At 43.7% G+C, this 23,232-nt stretch overlaps 1 protein-coding gene across 1 annotated transcript in view; it reads right to left on the reverse strand.

Annotated features, from left to right (window-relative positions):
- THBS4 (thrombospondin 4) overlaps window positions 1-23,232 on the reverse strand; it is a 55,344-nt gene extending 32,112 nt beyond the window's left edge. Inside the window, exons 1-2 of the mRNA XM_043920322.1 lie at window positions 22,694-23,232; window positions 13,031-13,234 (exon numbers count right to left, since the gene is read on the reverse strand). Of these exons, the coding sequence (XP_043776257.1) occupies window positions 13,031-13,234; window positions 22,694-22,781 (292 nt within the window). The 5' untranslated portion in view covers window positions 22,782-23,232. The remainder of the gene's footprint in view (window positions 1-13,030; window positions 13,235-22,693) is intronic.

A 23,232-nucleotide genomic window follows, 5' to 3' on the forward strand; every position in this document is an offset into this window, starting at 1 on the left:
TTCTGAAGCAAAGTATTGGTAAGACTGAAATGTGGAATGAGGAGAAAGAAAATAGACGTGGGTAGACATTCTTGAGGTATTTTAAATATGGGATACAACAGTATTTTTGCCCCTTTTTTAATATTGTTGAGAATTTATAATAGTAACAGCATGGCTTGAAATTTGAGGCATAAAGTACACAAAAGAGGGGGTAAATTGAGCCCAAACATATGCACTAATTCAATATTTTAAAACCTCCACTCCTTTACTTTTGAAATAGTTTTGTAAATCCCCAGCATTTTTACGGGCCAATGAAAACACTACTCAGACCACCAAACCTCAACCCGGTCACAGACACATACATACTCAGGATCTCCTTATTTTCCTTTCGGCCACAACCTCTGTTCCTCATATTAATGGTTTAAGAGGATACGTAGAGTAGCTTAAAACAAATACTCGTGGTTTTTCTCCCCCAACTGAGATTTCTGGTGGAATTCAAAGGAGACATATTTTAGCGGACCTCTTGCCTGTTTTTAGCAGGCCTTCCAGGCCATGTGGGTCATGATTTATTTTCATAACTGAATTGCTAAGTTTAATTTTACAAATACTACCTAGTGGAGTAATTTCCACCTAACAGGTGCACATTAAATGTTGTGAATATGAACTTTCAATGAGATGACTGCATTGAAAGCTTTTCACATATAAATCGAAAAGTTTAGAGTGGCAATTTAACATCTACTGCAGACAGCCAAACCTGCTATTGTGTCCACGCTGTCTTTTAAGGGCATTCCACACTTCTGCCTTGCTTGGCGTTGCAGTGCAACGCTGAATTAGGTTCCTCCCGCTCCCAGATCTTGCAACAAGAGCAAGAGGGGGAGAAAAAAAAGGAAAAGAATTATGGAAACTACCCTCTTCGCAAGGTCTGTTAGCAGAAAAATTATCAAGTGCTTCAACATTTACTATTCTTCACACTTGATCCAATAATTCTCATTTTGCTTATGGCTTTCATTTTTCTTTTTTATTGCAAGTTCCTTACTTCAGTGCTTCTGTACTTATTTTAGCTTCAGAGCAGTAACATTTCCCAGAGGGTCGACAGGCACCTGCTCAAAAAACACGTATCCCCCCCAGTCATACCGAGACTAGAGACAGACTCAGCAAGCCAGGAGGCCGCAGCCTGGGACCCTCCCCGAGCAGCTTCAGCAGCAGCCCCGGCAAGAGGGAGAGCGCAGACCCAGCTCCCATCCCCTCACCAGTGCTCACCTCACCCCGTCTTAGCCCCCTCCCCTTCACACATACACACACAGGGAGCATCGCAGAGGGCAGAACACCAGTCGGCCAGCAGGACATCACTGCGCCTCCGGAAGGAATGCAGTCAGGCCCGGGAGCTGGGAGGAGCAGTCTTCCTTCGCTGCATCCCACCCCTGCCCCTCGGCACCCCAGGGAGCATTGCACTCAGGAAGCAGCCGTCACTGGGGACAGCTCTGCTTCTTCAGCTGAGGCACATTCCGCTCTGCTTGTTTCTCACGGAAACAAGTTAGCCTGGTGATTCCAACCTGCTTCTCTCTCAGGGTGAGCACCAAGAACCCGTCTGATTAGAACCAAAGGCTGCGGGTCTTCAAACACGTTTCTGTCTCTACGCTGTTCCATCTCTGGGTTTCTCTGCCAGATTCCTGACTCATCTTCCTGCTCAGGGTCTTTTCCTGTGCAGTTTTTCTGGACGGACAGCTTGACATGCCTACATGACTGTTCTGATCAAACAACTACCTTCTCAGTGCAACACACAAGCGAGCCAATGGAATCCTTCACCAGCTCCCTAGTGGTTCCCAATTAACGTGTAACTTATCCCAGGACTGGCCTAACCTTCTAGCCACCTTCCATTCTGCTGATGACTGCCAAGCTGAACAACCTGTTTTAACAACCCGTTTTCACGCCTCTCTAGCTTTCCCCAGCCTCTCTCATCCTTTTCTTTCTGTGCAGAATATTCTCTTCTCCCTCCCTCTCCTTCCTGCTCCATCACTGCTACAAATCGAAAGCCAGGATCCAGCTCAGATGCACCTGACTCCCTCTAGTCTTCCATCTTCCTCATGACTGGAAGTTATCTGCCTCATCATGTTCCCTTAGCACTTTCTCGGTGCTTTGATAGCTGGACTTTTCCAGCCAAAACTCAGAGACTTCAATCCCTGTGTCACCCTGAGTCCAGTTTTTAAACTATTAAAAGGATTTAATAAGACCTGTCCTTCCTACTTCATTTTCTGTTCAGTGGTGATTAAATAAGAAAATGCAAAACTATAAGCTGCTACACACATGTAGGTACAATTATATTTGCTTATTTCTTATCTTCTCTACTAGAGCATAAACTCTTGGGACAAGGAGTCTATTTCTTACTAATTTTCCCATACACCACAGCATCTGAGAACACCAAATACAACTGTTTGTTGAATGAAAAATTGATAAAATATAATATTCTTGTGTTTACTCTGACTTTTTAAAACCCACAGTCTTAAAAAAAAAAAAAAAAAAAGAGCAGTTTCTATTGGTTTACTTATATAAATCCTTCCCTTCTAAACTTAGCATCTTTGTGTACTTGAGAATCTGGAGCCTGATTTTATGACTACATTTCCATGTCCAGGTAATAACCTGACAGAGGAACCACATAACCTAGCCTGATTAAATGCCATCCCAGTGACTGGAAGGAGATGAAGCAGCAAACCCAAGCAATGAAGATTTGAAATATTGCTATCATCTTGAGAAAGAATTTTCAAAAGGTGCTTTTTGAAAACTGGATGGACATGGTAGTCAAAAATATTATGATGTGTTGAATGTCAAAGCTATGAAGTAGGCTGCCAGGTTTAAAGAACTGGAAATGATAATATTTTGCCTGCTTGGGCTAAGGAGTTCAGAGTGACGTGGCCTGCTGGGGCAGCGAACTCGGCAAGGTAGTCCGGGGCTTTCTGCTTTGCTTGGCAAATGGCTTTGCTCTTTGGCACTTTTAAAGATATGATGAAAGCTGCTGCTGTCAACCTTTCCTCTTCTTCTTAAATAATTGTATATTAAAAGAGCCTTCTTGCCATTAATGTCTCTTGTGATGGATGTTCTTGTTTGCCTTGACTCATTTGTCTTTATGCCCTATACACTGGATCTTTGTAACTTTAGTGCTTTGGAAATACATATAAAAGGGAAACGATCAAATTGCTTTTCCTGAAAGTACTGTGGGTGACTCCCAGGTGTGATAAATGCAGTATGTGTGTTTGGAAATGCTTTTCATAGCAGTTTCAACCAATGTAAAGTTTACAGAATACACACGGAGCAAAGAAACCATCCAGTGAAAGGAAGCACAGCAAGTATAATGAACTAGAGGGCTCTATGCTTGGATAAGTTACGAGGCATCACTACACAACTACCTGGTGGGGAGACAGTAGTAAGTGTGCACAGAATCTCAAGGTCACCTTACAGGAGAAAATTACAAAGCAACTTTGATGCCCATGGAACTCTCTCTAGCCTTAGCAGAGCCACAGAATATTAGCATTATAAGTCATCCAGCTTAATATCTCACTCCACAAATCCCTTCAATAAAAATGTAGCCTCTACCAGCACATTTCCAGTAACAAAGAACTCATTACTTTGCAGAAAAACCCATTTCACTTTTGGATTGCTCCCCAAGATTTTCCTAATTCAGAGCCAGTATCTGTTTCCTCTGCCTTACACCAGTGTGTCCTAATTTTACTCTTCACAACTATAGACAGATTTAATCTTATCCTCAATCAAAGTGATATTCTTCAAATATTTTTAAGGCAACTTTCATCTCTCTCATGTCTTCTGTTTGACTCCTTGATTTCTCCAGTTCCTTTAACTTTTTGACTTGTGGTATTAAAAAAAAAAAAACTAGGACTCAGAAAGGTGCCAGTTTAGTGACTCTCTTCAAAGTAATCTCTGACTTGACAATGTGCCTATGAAATGTGCTCACAACCAGACACAGTATACTAGATGTGGCTGGATAATTAAGAATCCAGGGGGACTACTAGCTTCCACAAATCTGGTTACATGTACATATTAATGTACAATTAATAGAAGAAAACAATAGAGTGGGAAAGACCAGAGATCTCTTCAAGAAAATTAGTTTTACCAAGACAACATTTCATGCAAAGATGGGCACAATAAAGGACAGAAATTGTATGGACCAAACAGAAGCAGAACATGTTAAGAAGAGGTGGCAAGAATACACAGAAGAACTATACAAAAAAGATCTTCATGACCCAGATAACCACGATGGTGTGATCACTCACCTAGAGCTAGACATCCTGGAATGTGAAGTCAAGTGGGCCTGAGGAAGTATCACTATGAACAAAGCTAGTGGAGGTGACGGAATTCCAGTTGAGCTATTTCAAATTCTAAAAGATGATGCTATGAAAGTGCTACACTCAAGATGCCAGCAAATTTGGAAAACTCAGCAGTGGCCACAGGACTGGAAAAGGTCAATTTTCATTCCAATTCCAAAGAAAGGCAATGCCAAAGAAAGTTAAAACTACCGCGCAATTTCACTCATCTCACACACTAGCAAAGTAATGCTCAAAATTCTCCAAGTCAGTCTTCAATAGTACGTGAACTGTGACCTTTCAGATGTTCAAGCTGGATTTAGAAAAGGCAGAGGAACCAGAGATCAAATTGCCAACACCCGTTAGATCATCGAAAAAGTAAGAGAGTTCCAGAAAAACATCAATTTCTGCTTTATTGACTATGCCAAAGACTTTGACTGTGTGGATCACAACAAACTGTGGAAAATTCTTCAAGAGATAGGAATACCAGACCACCTTAACTGCCTCCTGAGAAATCTGTATGCTGGTCAAGAGGCAACAGTTAGAACTGGACATGGAACAACAGACCTATTCCAAATCGGGACAGGAGTATGTCAAGGTTGTATATTGTCACCCCGCTTATTTAACTTATATGCAGAGTACATCATGCAAAATGCCAGGCTGGATGAAGCACAAGCTAGAATCAAGATTGCCGGGAGAAATATCAATAACCTCAGACATGCAGATGACACCACCCTTATGGCAGAAAGTAAAGAAGAACTAAAGAGCCTCTTGATGAAAGTGAAAGAGGAGAGTGAAAAAGTTGGCTTAAAGCTCAACATTCAGAAAATTAAGATCATGGCATCTGGTCCTATCACTTCATGGCAAATGGATGGGGAAGCGATGGAAACAGTGAGAGACTTTGTTTTCTTAGGCTCCAAAATCACTGCAGATGGTGACTACAGCCATGAAATTAAAAGACGCCTGCTCCTCGGAAGAAAAACTATGACAAACCTAGACAGCATATTAAAAAGGAGAGACATTACTTTGCCAACAAAGGTCTGTCTAGTCAAAGCTATGGTTTTTCCAGTAATAATGTATGGATGTGAGAGTTGGAGTATAAAGAAAGCTGACTGCTGAAGAATTGATACTTTTGAAATGTGGTGTTGGAGAAGGCTCTTGAGAGTCCCTTGGATGGCAAGATCAAACCAGTTCATCCTAAAGGAGACCAGTCCTGAATATTCATTGGAAGGACTTGATGCTGAAGTTGAAACGCCAATACTTTGGCCACCTGATGCAAAGAACTGACTCACTGGAAAAGACCCTGATGCTGGGAAAGATTGAAGGCAGGAGTAGAAGGGGATGACAGAGGATGAGATGGTTGGAAGGCATCACCGACGTGATGGACATGAGTTTGAGCAAGCTGCAGAAGCTGGTGATGGACAGGGAAGCCTGGTGTGCTGTAGTCCACGGGGTTGCAAAGAGTCAGACATGACTGAGCAACTGAACTGAACTGACTGAACTGAAAATTTAAGAACCTTTTAAAAAATTTGCATCACCCTATCTGTTCTTTCATTCAGCAAACATTTTTGAGCAACTAGTAAGTGCCAGGCACTGAGCTCAACACTGGGTGGTTCTTCACACTGTTGATTAGAGTGCTTAGGGTGTTGTTGCTGGTGTTGTCGTTTAGTCGCTCAGTCGTGTCCGACTCTCTGCGACCCCATGGACTGCAGCATGGCAGGCTTCTGTGTCCTTCACTATCTCCCAGAGTTTGTTCAAACTCGTGTGCCATCGGTGATGCCATCCAACCATCTCATCCTCTGTCTCTCCTCCTGCCTTCAATCTTTCCTAGCATCAGGGTTTTTTCCAATGACTTGGCTCTTCGCAGCAGGTGGCCAAAGTATTAGGGTTTCAGCTTCAGCACCAGTCCTTCCAAAGACTATTCAGGACTGATTTCCTGTCCAACTCTCATATCCATACTGACTACTGGAAAAAATCATAGCTTTGACTAGATGGACCTTTGTCAGCAATGTGATGTCTCTGCTTCTTAATACACTGTCTAGGTTTGTCATAGTTTTTCTTCCAAGGAGCAAGCATTTTTTAATTTCATGGCTGCAGTCACCATCTGCAGTGACTCTGGAGCCCAAGAAAATAAGTCACTGTTTCCATTGTTTCCCCATCTATTTGCCATGAAGTATGGTACTAGATACCACGATCTTAGTTTTTGGATCTCCCACAACCTGTATATCTGCAATTTACTTTTCACTGCTAGAGACAGCATTTACAATTATTGTTAAATTTCATCTGATTGTGGCTTGTTGTGTCAGCTTGGTAAGACCTTGGAAATCTTGATGATGGCATCCTATATGTTCAACTGTCTTTTCCAGCTTTGTGCCAGTTGCAAACATGATAAAATACTGTCTATGTTTTCACCCAAGTCACCGATTCATTGAGAAGTTCAATGCCGGAGACAAAGCCTTGCCTGAAAACACTACATACTTTGCTACAAGGCAACTTACCAATCCCCAATAGTACTATTTATGTAGCTCATTCCTTTTTTACATGATTCAGAAAGGTATATTAAGTGACTTCATAAAATTGATTTAAAAGTTTAGGACTTATTTTTAGTAAATCTGTCTGCCTTCAAATAACCCTAGCTTTCTTTTCCAGGAAGTCCCCAAATGTATGAATAATAATACAACCCTCTGGGAGTTTGTCTGAAAGTTCACGAAAATTCTTTGCGCTTTCTGCATATGGCCACTTTAGCTCATTCAATGGTACCTAGTATGAATGTGGTGAAAGTTAAAAGGGAAAATGAGCACAGTCTTCAGTACAGTCTTGCTTCACTGGAATGGCTCCATAAATAAATATTATTATAAAGTGTCTCATTTTTCCGCTTCAGTATTTGGTTCGGAATTCTAACTATTTTTTTGGCTGCACAACGTGGTTTGCAAGATCTTAGTTCCCTGGCCAGGGACTAAACCTGGGCCCTTGGTAGTGAATGCTCAGAATCCTAACCACTGGACTGACAAGGAATTCCAGAATTCTAACTTTTAAACTCTTTCATCTCTTTCAAGTTGTATCTCTCATCAGCCTGCAGGCTTCAGAACAACCACTCTGAACTATTTGACTTCTCCTATCACAGGCTGAGGAGCTGGGCTGACTCTGTCCAGTCATTACCACCAGTTCTTGGAGTTCCCTTCATTTCCACAGCACCAAGTGGTTTTTCTGTGGCTGTCAAACTTAAGCTAAAGAAGAAGTCCTCATGCTTTTTCTGAGAGGTGAGGTTTTTGCTAAGGCAAGCCAAGAGTTCACCATCTCATCAGTTTTGGAAGACAGTTTCTTAAATAGTAGAGAGATGTCTCTGTCTGTCTATCTATCAAATATAGGAATCTGAAATTTTTATTGAGCTTCACAGCCTAAAAAAGTTATTATACTTTATATAAGTCAGTTTCTGCAATCACCCTGAAAGGTAGCTATTATCACCCTCGCTTTAGAGATAGTAAATTGAGGTTAAGAGCGATTCAAAGATGTTTTCATGGTGACACAGTTGTTAAGACTTTTAACTGTGACTCAGACTCAGGATACTACCTGCAAAGTTGTCTGTATGCCAGATTCAAGAAAATCAATCATATCTTCTACCCAGCCCAGGTGGTTTCTACAGAATGCTCATTTCTATCAAGATTATATCACCTGTGTTACTAATAATCTGATAGATCATTTCTATCAGAGACACTACCTGCATTTCTTTTACATCTGCATCCAAATGGTCTTCAACACTCATTCACTCAAAGGTGATTCTGAGCCAGACCTGCTAAGTGACAGACCTTGTGTGCATCTAGAATTCCCACAAGTGTTTTCCTAGCAGAGCTGCTCTGATTCTCAGCCTCCATTTGTTCTACGCAGGCTCTTCATGAGACGCTCCATGTACAGGGCACTGCGCTTTGTGCTGCAGCAGACACAAAGGGGGTTAAGGGATGTTCAGTCCCCACCTTAAGGGGGCTTATAACCTACTGGAGAAAAGGCATATAAGTCATTCAAATCCAAGGCAGATTAAGAGTGGTGCCTTCTGTGGAGGTGCAAAGTTATAAGGAAAGGTGTCAGGAGGAGTGTGAGATGTGCCTTGCATGCGGAAGATTTCAGTATCTGGAGACGGGGCAGGGCACGCAACGTGGGCAGCAGAGGGCAAGAGCAAAAGGACAGAAAAGGAGAGACAGCGCGCCTGAGTCCAGGGAACCGTAGTTAAATCCATCCCATGGAAACATGGGCTGCATGGACGGCTGGAAGGACGGATAAACTGGAAAGGCTGCTTGGGAATCAGGCAGCGGAAAGCTCTGAATGCCCAGCAGGGATGTGTCTGTCTTACTCAGTTTGGGATGGGAAGTCACCCTAGGTCTCCGGGGTCAGATATAACTAGATCCAAGTTACGCCTTGTGGACAGTAATGAGGCAGCCGTGAGAAGATGACTTGGAGAATGAGAAACAGAGAGTTCAGTTCAGTCGCTCAGTTGGGTCCAACTCTCTGCGACCCCATGGACTGCAGCACACCAGGCTTCCCTATCACCAACTCCTGGAGCTTGCTCAAACTCGTGTCCACTGAGTCGGTGATGCCATCCAACCATCTCATCCTCTGTCATCCCCTTCTCCTCCTGCCCTCAATCTTTCCCAGCATTGGGGTCTTTTCCAATGAGTCAGTTCTTTGCATCAGTTGGTCAACGTATTGGTGTTTCAGCTTCAGCATCAGTCCTTCCAATGACATTTCCTTTAGAAATCAGACTGGTTGGATCTCCTTGCAGTCCAAGGGACTCTCAAGAGGCTTCTCCAACACCACAGTTCAAAAGCATCAGTGCTCAGCTTTCTTTATGGTCCAACTCTCACATCCATATGTGACTACTGAAAAAAACCATAGCTTTGACTAGATGGACCTTTGTCAGCAATGTGATGTCTCTGCTACTTAATATGCTGTCTAGGTTTGTCATAGTTTTTCTTCCAAGCAGCAAGCGTCTTTTAATTTCATGGCTGCAGTCACCATCTGCAGTGATTTTGGAGCCCAAAAAACAGAGTCAGAGAGAAACAGAGAGCCCAGGGGCAAACTCCCTTCTTTGCAGCTCTCACGGGAAACGCTTGAGTTTCTCATAGGAGCTCATCTAGGGCCCAGATGACCAAACCTTGCTCTTGGATACCATCTGTGCAGTCGCCCTCTCCCAAACCATAGGGGGAAAGATGTGTCCTATTTCCTACTCCAGTGCTTCTAGTCACAAGAGATATATCTTGACTTCTGTTTCACTATTCTCCATGAAGATTAGCTGAGCCGAGTCAGCTGAATGATGACTGGGGTTCACCTTTCAGGAAGGTGATTCTTCCCCACCCTCCACAAATCACAGCAGGGGGTGCATGGGTCCCCGAAGGGTCAGGCCACCGAAGACGTCCTGTGATCCCTTGCTCGCCTGGTGCCTGCTTCCCCCACTCCCTACTCAGATGACTGTGCTCACCCCTTGCCCCAACTAGTGACTGTTCTAATCCTTGGGCAACTCCACCAGCTGGTTTACTAAATGTATTACTGTAACAGGGAAGAGTCGATTCCGACTCATGTTGGATTGGTTTCTTTGACTTTAACCTTTGCTTTCTTTTTTTTTTAAATTATTTTATTTTTTTTTTTCTTCCTTTTTTTTTTTCCCATCCCGATCCCCCCTCCCATCTCCCTCTCCACCCGATTCCTCTGGGTCTTCCCAGTGCACCAGGCCCAAGCACTTGTCTCGTGCATCCCACCTGGGCTGGTGATCTGTTTCACCATAACCTTTGCTTTCTGTTGCTGTTGTTAATATAACCATAGATGACGGCCTGCCTCAGGGAACACTGTCCCTCCGCCTGAATGTTAAAGTGGCTGTGTTCAGCTCACAGGGCGACAATCTGACTCCGCTCACCTGTGCCTGGCTGCAGAAAAGAAGAAGTTAACACATCCTCTCCTGTTCTGCAAAACAAGTGGCCTTTTTACGTTACTTCCTCACCGCCTTTCCCACTCTGTTCCATAAAACGAACTGGCATCCAGTCCCTGAAAAGACGATTTTTTGGAGACACTACCCTGCCATTCTCTCGGTCTGCCAGCTTTCTGAAAAAAGCCATATTCCTTGCCTGGACACCTGTCTCACGATTCACTGGCCTGTCATGTGGCAAGCAGAGTGAACTTGGACTCAGTAACATTACATCTGCCTTTAGTTAATCTGAGGTCATTAATCTCAGGGGGGCTGTGAGAGATGTGTCCCAGCTGCGGGTTTCCCTGGTAACTGACAGTCAACCAGTTGTCAGCTCCCCCTACAAATGGTAGCCTCCGTATCCCCTGAACAGCCAAGATTGCTGCCATGTCCTGCCTGCTGTCTGCCAGATACAGTGGGATGTCTCTCCAGGACCTTTTGCTGCAGACTTGTAAGAGCCCCTTTCCCGTAAACCAGTGATGTCTGTTGCCATTTCTGGGCTCTTTGTTCAGTCTTGAGGTTGGGCAACAAGACGTACAGGTGTCCAGGATGCAACCCAACACCGCCTCTGAACACCTCCACAGGGAGTTGCAACCACACACCACATCTTTTTCTTGGACCTGATGGACCCACTGACTTCCCTTTCTTGTTCCAGTCAGAATGTGCTGTTGCTCCTTCCGAGACCTTTCAGTGATGGCAAATCTTGGCATTTTTTCCCACTGCTCCAGGGAAACTTGTATGTCAAATTCTTCAACTCTCCCAACTCTAATTTCGGTATAAATTCCTCTTCGTTTTCTGAGAATTGTCATAGGACTCCTTTTAAAAAAATATTTTTTTCTAAGAGCTATTTATCTTTTCTAGTAGGCTGGCAGGTGGAGAGGTATGCACAATCATTTCCTCTTTTTTCTCCTGTAACATGGAAATCAGCTGGTATTAACAGCTGACTCACTGATGACTCTTCAAAGGAAAAGCATCTACCTGCCCAAGCATCTAGCATTCCCCCAGCCTCCACGGAGCAAATAGAAAGAAATCAGTTCAGGCGGAGGGGGAGTTTCTTCCTGTTTTTCCACTATGGCAGATTTAGAAGTAGAGTGAGATTCAGTGAGAGTGAAAACCTAGAGGCAGAGTTTTTCACTCTACCGAGGGCCTTTTAGCCGCTAAGCTGAGTGAGCTAAAAGAGAAACCTTCCAGAGCATTTAAAATAGTTTAGATAGCTTCCCAAAAGGGAAGCTCCTCCTCTAAAGAGCAGGGTGGTTTTTATATAAACTGAATAGCTTGGGTTCTCAGAAGACGAGCTGTTCCTTCGGTAGATCTGAGGCAAAATGGGGTTATCAGAACCAAGGTAGAGAGATGGGGGAATTGACCTCCCAACACAGCTTCAGGTGGGGCAAAGGGAGCAGGAATGGTTGAACCATCAGCTAAATCACAAACCAGGTCCCCAACTCCTTCCATGATCTGAAACCGCACCCCAGCCCCTGAGAGGCCAAGAGGAACCGAGAAAGCAGACTTGAGTGTTGGGTGGGAGTGGGAGGAGGGAAGGAGGATACTGGAAACTGACATAAAAGAAGGCACTAAAAGCCCGTTCCTTTTGGCTTTTAACTCTATTGTCCCATGAACGCTAAGAATTAGGAGTTTCTTTCAGTTCCTAACACCTGCAGCTTTAAGTGTTCAATCACAATTAGAGTCTGAGAGAGTCTGAAGTGCTCGAAGGATCTCCTTTGTAAAGCAAATTGAAATAAATAAAAAATCTCTGCAGGAAGGACCAATCCTCCTCTTTTTTTTTTATTAAAAACATCAGGCAGCACAGACACGTATCTGTCACATTCCTCAATAAGCAGGAACAGGTGCTGTCCCCAGGGCACGGGCAGAAGAGGAGGAGATGGAAAAACAGTGACCTTCTTCTCTGGGAGTCATTCTTAGTATACCGTAGTAACTCACTTTGACAGAGAAACATTTGACAGCAGGGGGAACAACCAAGTGACAGATCTGTGTAAATTGGCCCAAAACAGGTAGAAAAGAGAGCCGTTCATTTAGTTCCACCTGTGAGATGTATTGTCTCCATCAAGTCCTGGCCACATGCCTCTACCGGAGCACGAAGAATGGGGTGAGTGGCTATTACAGGCTGAGTGCTTGTGTTCCCCTCAAATTCATATGTTGAAGCCCTGGTCCTCAGCGTGACGGTATTAGGAAGTGGACCTCTGGGAGGTAATTCGGTTTAGATGAGGTCATGAGGGTAGGGCCCTCCTGATGGCATCAGTGTCCGTATAAGAAAAGGAAGACAGAGTTTTCTCTTTCTCTCTCTCCACCAGTACACACCGAGGGAAGGCCATGTGAGGACACAGTGAGAAGGTGGCCATTTACAAGCCAGCACACAGGCTCTGACCAGGCACCCAATCTGCTGGCAGCTTGACCCTGGACTTACCAGTCTCCGGTACTATGGGAAATTAAAGTCTATTGCTTAAGCCACAGACTTTATGGAGTTTATGGTATGTGTTACAGCAGATCGAACTAATATAGTGGCTTAATTGCCCTGGGTCCTGTCCCTTCAGGAACTGGATCCAGAATAATGGGGCAATCCCAAAGCGCATTTTGGCCATAAGCAGTCTTCCTTCTTTCTCCAGATATCAACCCACCCTCCCTGTACAGATAAATATACAATTAGAAGAATTTGGTATTGAAAGTTGAAATGAATGGTGGATGGAACCACCTAAAGGAAAGAAGACCCCCCCCAAATCCTGGAAGAGGCAGAGAGGATTTTTAAGAAAATTATTTCTACAAACTTGCTTACCTTTGTTTAAGCGTCCCATGACAGTAAATTCAAAATATTTGCTGTGGTCAGCTGAAGAGTAAAGGCCGAAGATGGTGGCTGAGCTTTTCGACTGTAGCTTGAAGGTGGAGATCACATAGAGCTCGTTCAGAGTGGGGTCTGTCAGGATTGGCTGCAGAACACTTGGATTCAGCCTCTGGCTGGCAGATGGGAGAAGGTCAAAGACTGGGGAGAATGGGAAGACAAGGACAATCAGTGAAAGGTTTAACTTAGGGACAAACATGTTTTGTTGTTGTTTTTTTTTTTTTTGAGGGGGAATAATTTTCACAGTAAGCAATAAATTAAACTGATATTACAATCATTTTTCCACATTGTCAAACTCACCAGCTCTCTCTTATCACTCTACAGTGACTGGATATTTGAGCCAGAAGAAATATAGCACAATATTCATCACCAAGTTATAGACCCCAAGAGAAGACAAAATTTGCAAACCCATTTTGCCTGAAGAAGTGACTCTGAAAATGCCCATCAGGAAAAACACTAAATGTTTAGTATGTGGGGGATCAGGAGAGAACATGGGCTTCCCAGCTGGGGCTAGTGGTAAAGAACCCACCTGCCAACATAGGAGACAGAAGAGACAAAGCAGGTTTGATCCTTGGGTCTGGATGATCCCCTGGAGGAGGGCATGACAACCCACTCCAGTACTCCTGCCTGGAGAATCCCATGGACAGAGGAGCCTGGCGGGCTATAGTCCACGGGATCGCAGAGAGCTGGACATGACTGAAGCAACCTCAGCATGCACGTATGCGTACAGGTAAGAGTATCCAAGTCGCTGTTTTTCTTATGTCCCCTAGTAGTGAATTTCTGCCTTGGGATCCCTCAGGTGCCTCCTGGACCAAATCCAACTGTCGATTCCTGGTCAGTAATAAATGACAACAGGGGAATGCCACATAAAGCATGGGTGTGGTGGGAGATACAGTGTCAACAAAACAATTTGCTACCTTTGTAGGACCTAAGTGTGCCTTTGTGCATTTACAGTTCTCCAATATTTCTCTGCTAAGAAATCCTGACTCTGACAATGTGGAAACAAAATAGAAACAAAAGAGTACAACGTGCTTTCTATCTCTTGACTGTAACCCAACAGAGTTGGTCTACAAAATCTAGAATCTAAATTTATATTGTACAAGTTGCCTTTGATACAAGCCAGCTGCTCTTTTAAACTTTATGAAAGGTATAAAAAAAAAGTGTGCCCAGTTAATTTCAAAGGCAAAGGCCAAATTTTGGTAACTCTCGCTAGACTGTTACCTAGTATTTCTTTTGGTTTATGCAAAATTGTTTGAACAATTCCACAGCCTGCAAGAACTTCAGGCTCCAGAGCTGTTTTCTGGATATAATAATCTGGTTACTAAAGACGGTCATAGTATTCGTAGTTTATAAAGAGTTCTTACAAATCAATGAAATAAGCACCCTAACAGAAAAAAAATGGGCATATAACATGCAAAAACAATTTACAGAAAAGGTATTACATGGGCGAATGAGTACATAAATAATGTGTTCCCATGCTTAACTAACGATGAAGGAATTGCTAACTTAAACCTGAAGGTAGGGCTTCCCCCTGGTGATCCAGTTAAGAATATACCTGCCAACGCAGGGGACCCTGGTTCGATCCCTGCTCTGAGAAGATCCCACATGCTGCAGGGCAACTAAATGCGTGTGCCACAACTGCTGAGCCAGTGCCCTAGAGCTCGCAAGGCACAACCAAGGAGCCCACACACCGCAACTACTGAAGCCTGTGTGCCAAGAGCTTGTGCTCAACAAGAGAAGCCTCCACAATGAGAAGCCTGCACAGGGCAAGGGAGGGGAGCCCTGCTCCCCGCAACCAGAGACAGCCCTAGCCCAGCAAAAAACACAGAGCACAGCCATACATAAATAAACAAACGTCAAAAAACACATTAAGGTATTGTTTCCCTCATCAAACTGAAAAAACATAGTGACTAGACAGGGGAAGCGGTAACACCAGGGTTTCTGGTTTGTTTGCAGACTAGTCTGTGCCTTTAATACTTTTCCTGAAACATACTGAGGCTTCACAGAGCATTCTCAATGCTTTCTATAGCAATAACCCTTTAATTTTCAAATGTTTTCTCATCCTGTCCCCTGATGGATGCACGGTCATTAAGTAGCTCAAATAGAAAATAAAGATGCAGATTTACTTCATTTGGGCTCAGTTCTCTGGGCCCCAGGCCTAGATAGAGGAAACCAACTCTATTACCTAAACCACAGAAGCTGAAATCCTCTAGACAAAGAATACTCCAGTGATTGACTTGGTCTCTGCTTCCTCTGAAAAAACAATAAATACAACAATAGCCAACTGTCGGTGAGAATTCGGGGAACTGGGTACTCACAAACCAGTGGGTAAAAATTTACACTAGAATAAACACTTTGAAGCCAGTTTAAAAAACAGTATCAAAGATCCTAAGACACACATGCTCTTTGACTTAGTGACTCTACTAAAGGAATTTATCTTAAGACAATAATGGATAACACAGTAATGTATTTAGGTCCAAGGAGATTCACCACCAGTATTAGGTCTAAAGCTTCTACATAGGAAGGAGTTACGTGAAAATCTAATTGGAAGAGGTGGGAACCTTGGATCTTTGCTGGCATAGCATTTCACCTCTCTTTACCAGAGATAGTAGGGTTTGACAGAGATTACAAGGGTTCAGCCATCCTAAGTCATCCTGTGGCACTGCAAATGTTCAATAAATAATCTACAATTTCAAAACACTGGAAACAATCAAGTGTCCTAAGCTAGAGCCCTGGCTAAATATATTTTATGCTGCACTTAGTCTCATCCAACTCTTTGCGACCCCATGGACTGTAGCCAGACAGGCTTCCCTGTCCATGACAATTCTCCAGGCTAACATACTGGAGTGGGTTGCCATGCCCTCCTCCAGGGGATCTTCCCAACCCAGGGATAGAACCCAGGTCTCTCAAATTGCAGGCAGATTCTCCACTGTCTGAGCCACCAGGGAAGCCCAAGAATACTGGGGTGGGGAGCCTATCACTTCTCCAGGGGATCTTCCCAACCAGGAATCGAACCAGGGTCTCCTGCACTGCAGGCGGATTCTTTACCAGCTGAGCTACCCAGGAAATTCTGGTCCACCCCAAAAGAGGAATACTACCTATTGAAAAGGGTAACACAGCTGAATACTTACAAGGGAAAGATGCTCATGACATATTAAGGGGAGAAAGATTATCACAGTAATCCAAGTCTATGTCCCAACTAGTAATGCTAAAGAAGCTGAAGTTGAATGGTTCTATGAAGACCTACAAGACCTTCTAGAACTAACACCCAAAAAAGAAGTCCTTTTCTTTATAGGGGACTGGAATGCAAAAGTAGGAAGTCAAGAGATACGTGGAGTAATAGGCAAACTTGACCCTGGAGTACAGAATGAAGTAGGGCAAAGGCTAACAGAGTTTTGCCAAGAGAACACACTGGTCATAGCAAACACCCTCTTCCAATAACACAAGACAAGACTCTGCACATGGACATCACCAATTGGTCAACACTGAAATCAGAATGATTATATTCTTTGCAGCCAAAGATGGAGAGGCTCTATACAGTCAGCAAAAATAAGACCGGGAGCTGACTGTGGCTCAGATCATGAACTCCTTACTGCCAAATTCAGACTTAAATTGAAGAAAGTAGGGAAAACCACTAGACCATTCAAGTAAGACCTAAATCAAATCCCTTACAATTATACAGTGGAAGTGAGAAATAGATTCATGGGATTAGATCTGATAGACAGAGTGCCTGAAGAACTATGGATGGATGTTTGTGACATTGTACAGGAGGCAGAGATCAAGACCATCCCCAAGAAAAAGAAGTGCAAAAAGGCAAAATGGTTGTCTGAGGAGGACTTACAAATAGCTGAGAAAAGAAGAGAAGCTAAAGGCAAAAGAGAAAAGGAAAGATATACCCATTTGAATGCAGGGTTCCAAAGAATAGCAAGGAGAGATAAGAAAGCCTTCCTCAGAGATCAATGCAAATAAATAGAGGAAATCAATAGAATGGGAAAAACGAGAGATCTCTTCAAGAAAATTAGAGATACCAAGGGAACATTTCATGCAAAGATGGGCACAATAAAGGACAGAAATGGTATGGACCTAACAGAAGCAGAAAATGTTAAGAAGAGGTGGCAAGAATACACAGAAGAACTATACAAAATAGATCTTCACGACCCAGATAATCACGATGGTGTGATCACTCACCTAGAGCCAGACATCCTGGAATGTGAAGTCAAGTGGGCCTTACAAAGCATCACTACGAACAAAGCTAGTGGAGGTGATAGAATTCCAGTTGAGCTATTTCAAATTCTAAAAGATGATGCTGTGAAAGTGCTACACTCAAGATGATAGCAAATTTGGAAAACTCAGCAGTGGCCACAGGAGTGGAAAAGGTCAGTTTTCATTCCAATCCCAAAGAAAGGCAGTGCCAAAGAATGCTCAAACTACCACACAATTGTACTCATCTCACACGCTAGCAAAGTAACACTCAAAATTCTCCAAGCAAGGCTTCCACAGTACATGAACCATGACCTTCCAGATGTTCAAGCTGGATTTAGAAAAGGCAGAGGAACCAGAGATCAAATTGCCAACATCCGTTGGATCATTGAAAAAGCAGGAGAGTTCCAGAAAAACATCTACTTCTGCTTTATTGGCTGTGCCAAAGCCTTTGACTGTGTGGATCACAACAAACTGTGGAAAATTCTTAAAGAGATGGGAATACCAGACCACCTTACCTGCCTCTTGAGAAATCTATATGCAGGTCAGGAAGCAACAGTTAGAACTGGACATGGAACAGACTGGTTTGAAATTGGGAAAGTAGTACATCAAGGCTGTATATTGTCACCCTGCTTATTTAACTTTAATGCAGAGTACATCATGAGAAACGCTGGGCTGGATGAAGCACAAGCTGGGATCAAGATTGCCAGGAGAAATGTCAATAACCTCAGATATACAGATGATACCACCCTTATGGCAGAAAGCAAAGAACTAAAAAGCCTCTTGATGAAAGTGAAAGAAGAGAGTGAAAAAGCTGGCTTAAAGCTCAACATTCAAAAACTAAGATCTTGGCATCTGGTCCCATCACTTCATGGCAAATAGGTGGGGAAACAATGGGAACAGTGACAGACTTTATTTTCTTGGGCTCCAAAATCACTGCAGATGGTGACTGCAGTCATTAAATTAAAAGATGCTTGCTCCTTGGAAGAAAAGCTATGACCAACCTAGACAGCATATTAAAAAGCAGAGACATTACTCTGCCAACAAAGGTCCAGTCAAACCATAGTCAAAGCTATGGTTTTCCAGTAGTCATGTATGGATGTGAGAGTTGGACTATAAAGAAAGCTGAGCACTGAAAAATTGATGCTTTTGAACTGTGGCATTGGAGGAGACTCTTGAGAGTCCCTTGAACTACAAGGAGATCCAACCAGTCCATCCTAAAGGAAATCAGTCCTGAATATTCACTGGAAGGACTGATGCTGAAGCTGAAACTCCAATACTTTGGCCACTGATTCATTGAAAAGACCCTGATCCTGGGAAAGATTGAAAGCGGGAGGAGAAGGGGACGATAGAGGATGAGATGGTTTGATGGCATCACCGAATCAATGGACATGAGTTTGAGTAAACTCTGGGATTTGGTGATGGACAGGGAAGCCTGGCGTGCTGCAGTCCATGGGGTCGCAAAGAGTCGGACATGACTGAGCGACTGATCTACACTACAAAAAGAACTGAAAAGCAATATGACAAAATGCTAACATGAATAGTACCTATCTCTGGGCTGTATGATTATATTTACATTTTAAACTTCCTTTTGTTTATCCAATTTTCTGTTGTTGTTTTTTTTTTTTACAATTAAGATGTATTACTTTTCTAAGAAAAAATAGTTACAAAAGAAATAGGTAAAAGCCTAGTTACTTAGGAATGTCTACTCTTTTTATAAGATGATCTGTCTTCAGGTTGGATCTGTATGCTTTCATGTATACTGAGAAACTTTCACAATTAGTGAAATTAACTCTAGCAGTGTTGGAAAGCAGATTATCTATTATGTTCTTTCTTGTGTCCCACATTCCCCAAACGTGAGGATTGCTGCCCAGTATACTTCAAGAGGGGGTGGAGAATTTTTACACTTACAGAGAACTGGAAACTTTATATTTTCACCAGTGAAAGAGAAGGGAAATAAGATAACATATTTAAAAGTTCCCTCTAGGACAAGACATCTTCAGGAAAGAGATGTGTGTTTCAAGGATGGGAACTGCATGCAGAACTAAACTCTTGGTATTCCTGATTGTTGCTTTGACCATGATTACTTCATAATTCACCTCCAAGTAAATCAACCACATTTCAATCTGTATGGTTCTTCTAATCCACTGTCTTCGCTCTCAAGAGGCAGAGTTGGGATTAGTTAGTAATGAGTTTGGAGAGCATTCTGAAAAGGAAATGAGGCACTACAAGTTTCTATTAATGTTATTACACTTCAGTAATAGTGCCAAGATCCAAGCACAATCTTCTAGTGTTACAGGTGAAATTACTGCTACCAATAAGCCCAACCACCATGTCATGAAAATCAAATACTTACTAATAAGACTAGTAAAGCAGCTCAGAGGAAAAAGGAAACAAGAAAATTTTTCAGCTGAGCTGATAGCTGCAAGACTAATCAATTCAATAAAGGAATCTATCAGAAATTTGACTTAATCAGATCATCTACAGCAATTAAATTAACCAGATAATGTAGGTAAAGCCTGATTTCAAGTCTCCACAAAACAGGCAGCTCTGTCTCAGGAGAAGCAAAATCCATACCTGCACACCATGAAGTTGCGTGTTCAAATGTCAAGAAATCGAGTAACACAAAATATTAGACCCATGAATTCAAACATGTTAAATAATGTCTGCAATAAGAAAGTTTTTGAATTGTGTTAAAAAGCTTCCTTCTGACACCAAAAGCAAAGGCAACAAAGAAAAGTAAACAAGTGAGACTACATGAAACTAAAAGGCATCTATACAGCAAGGGAAACCAGTGAAATGAAAACGCAACCTATGGAGTGGGAGAAAACATCTGCACATCACATCTCTGCTGTAGTTAATATCCAAAACACATAATGAATTCATACAACTCAACAGAAAAGACAAGCAAAACAACAAAGAACTACAACCAAATATATTTAAAATTGGGCAGAAAATCCAAACAAACTTTTCCCCAAAGAAGACAGCCAGCCAGCGTATATATGAGCAGATGCCCAACATCACTAATAACCAGAGAAATGCAAATCAAAACCATAGTGACATGTTACCTTACACCTGTTAGAATGGCTATTATTAAAAAGACAAGAAACAGCAAGTGTTGGTGAGAATGTGGGTAAAAGGGAACACTTGTACACCACTGGTGGGAATGCAAGTTGGTGCAGTCACTATGGAAAACAGTATGAAGGTTTCTCAAAAAATTAAAAATAGAACTACCATCAGTTCAGTTCAGTTCAGTCGCTCAGTCGTGTCCGACTCTTTGCGACCCCATGAACCGCAGCACACCAGGCCTCCCTGTCCATCACCAACTCCCGGAGTTTACTCAAACTCATGCCCATCGAGTCGGTGATGCCATCCAGCCATCTCATCCTCTGTCGTCCCCTTCTCCTCCTGCCCCCAATCCCTCCCAGCATCAGGGTCTTTTCCAATGAGTCAACTCTTCGCATGAGGTGGCCAAAGTATTGGAGTTTCAGCTTCAGCATCAGTCCTTCCAATGAACACCCAGGACTTATCTCCTTTAGGATGGACTGGTTGGATCTCCTTGCAGTCCAAGGGACTCTCAAGAGTCTTCTCCAACACCACAGTTCAAAAGCATCAATGATCCAGCAATTCTACCCCTGGGTATTTATCCAAAGAAAATGAAACCATTAACTCCAAAAGATACATGGAGTTATTCATCACAGCACTATTTATAATAGCCAAGATATGAAAACAACCTGTGTCTATCAATGGATGAATGGATAAAGAAAATGACATATATATGTGTATAGACACATATATGAGAGTATTATCCAATCATAAAAAAGGAATGAAATCTTGCCATTTATAACAACATGGATGGACTTCATGGGTATTATGCTAAGTGCAATTAAGTCAGGTGGGGGAAAAACAAATTACGTATGATCTCACATGTGGAATCTTAAAAACAAACAAACAAGAAGAATCTCATAGAATGCAGAGAACAGACTAATGGTTGCCAGAAGTGGGAGTGGTGGTTGTGGGGGTGAAACAGACGGAGAAGGCCAAAAGGGACAAACTTCTAGTTATAAAATAAGCCGTGAGGATATAACGTACAGCCTGGTGACTACAGTTAATAGTACTGTATTGCATATTTGAGAGTTGCTAAGAGAGTAGATCTTAAAGTCCTCATCATAAGGAAAAAAACTGCAGCCATGTCTGGCCACAGATATTAACTAGACTTGTGGTGAATGTTTTGCAATGTATACAATTATCAAATCATTATGTTGTACACTTTAACATGACATTATATGCCAACTATACATTAATTTTTTTAAAAAAAAGGTTTCCTTTCTTATCTTCCCAGAAGGTTACAATGAATAAACTACAGTGTTTTAAACATTTCAACTCAAAACTAAAAGCAGTTCAGTACCCCCTGACAATACAATTCTGGTCTCCCCGTCTGGAATCAGAATGAGTTACTTGGTGAAATGCAAAGTTTAAACGGGTAATTACTGCAGTGGGAGGGGAAGGGGCCAGGACAAGCAATCTCGATTCTGGCTTCCTAGAAATAGCAATTTTTACTTCAAGTTTTATTTCCTTAGCCGGAAAGAAATTAACCCCAGGCATCAATTTCAAACAGATGAAGGCTATCACTGGCTAGCCAATTAGAGCCCTAAGATCTTTTCTTGGTTAAATAACTTCTTCCTTTCGGTCTTCCCAAAATTCTATTTAAGCTTAAGTGCTTTCTGCACAACGGTTCTTTTCACAAAGGGGTTTGAAGATTGATTTTCCAAGTGCTTTTCAAGTTATTTATCGACTTTTTAACCTCTGTAGAGAAAGACCCATTTCTTAGCCTTCCTGTTCAATTTACCTCCAGAATCAAGAGATCAAGCCAACTCCCAAAGCCCCAGCAGAGCTGGAGCAGGAAAAGGTTAGTGGCAGGGCAACAGAGTAATACTGCACCTTTCTTAGGTATGTGACCTCAGAGGAGGGTAACGTCGAAGGATTTAGGATGTCACCGCTGAGGGGAGGGCGGACCACAGTGCCGCAGGGCAGGGAACCCAGATTTCACCGTACTCCAGGCGGGACGTGTTCGAGGTCTAGGGCCGCGCTACAAGCTTGGAAGTGAACCCCACCTCTTTGCCTAGATTGAAAATAAATTTTACACCCCCCTCCCCTCCAAATTATTGTATAGGGAGTTGATCTCACCGCCAGTTAATCGAACCTCCGAAAATTCTAATCTCTAATGACCTATTCCAAGCACAATACGCTTTGCCTCGGGCCCGAGAGGCACAGAGAGGTGCCCGGAGGGACCCAGGAGCCAAGGGCGGAGCAGCGCGCGGGGCTGGTCCCTCCGTTCGCCCCAGCGGAGCTGCGGGACGGCGGGCTCGGTGGCCCGGAGCCCGGCCCGCACCCACTTACCCTGCGGGGTGGCCTGGGCGCCGGCCCCCAGCCAGGGCTGCAGGGCCAGGTGCAGCAGGAGGACGGTGGCTCCGCGCGGGGCCAGCATGTTGGCTCTCCGCGCTCCCCGCGGGCGCGCGGGAGTCTCGGCAGCTGGGCCCCCGCCTGGGCGTGCGGGCGGCGCGCGGCCCCGGGTCGGGCTTCCCGCGGGCGGCGCAGGTGAGACGAGCGCGGCGGGTCCAGGCAGCCGTCGGGGGCCGCGCTCGCGTCCTGGCGCCGCGGAGCTGGGTGCGCTGGCGGCAGGGCTGCGCGCTTTATGGTCCGGCCGGCCGGGGCGGGGAAGGGCCGAGGCCGGGGCGGCCCCTTTGGCCAGGATCCCCTTTGGCCGGGAAGTGTGGGGGTGGCCGGAGCGGCGGAGAGAAAGGCGTGAGCGTGGGGACCGGGGACGAGAAGGGGCCCCCCCTCCGCCCGACTCGGTTCTGGGGAGGTGGGCGTGGTCGCCGGTCCCGGACGGACGAGGAAGTTAGGAGGGTGGGAAGAGCGAGGATGGAGCTGGCAAG

This window comes from Cervus elaphus, chromosome 12, assembly GCF_910594005.1.
Source record: "Cervus elaphus chromosome 12, mCerEla1.1, whole genome shotgun sequence".
Taxonomy (NCBI): domain Eukaryota; kingdom Metazoa; phylum Chordata; class Mammalia; order Artiodactyla; family Cervidae; genus Cervus; species Cervus elaphus.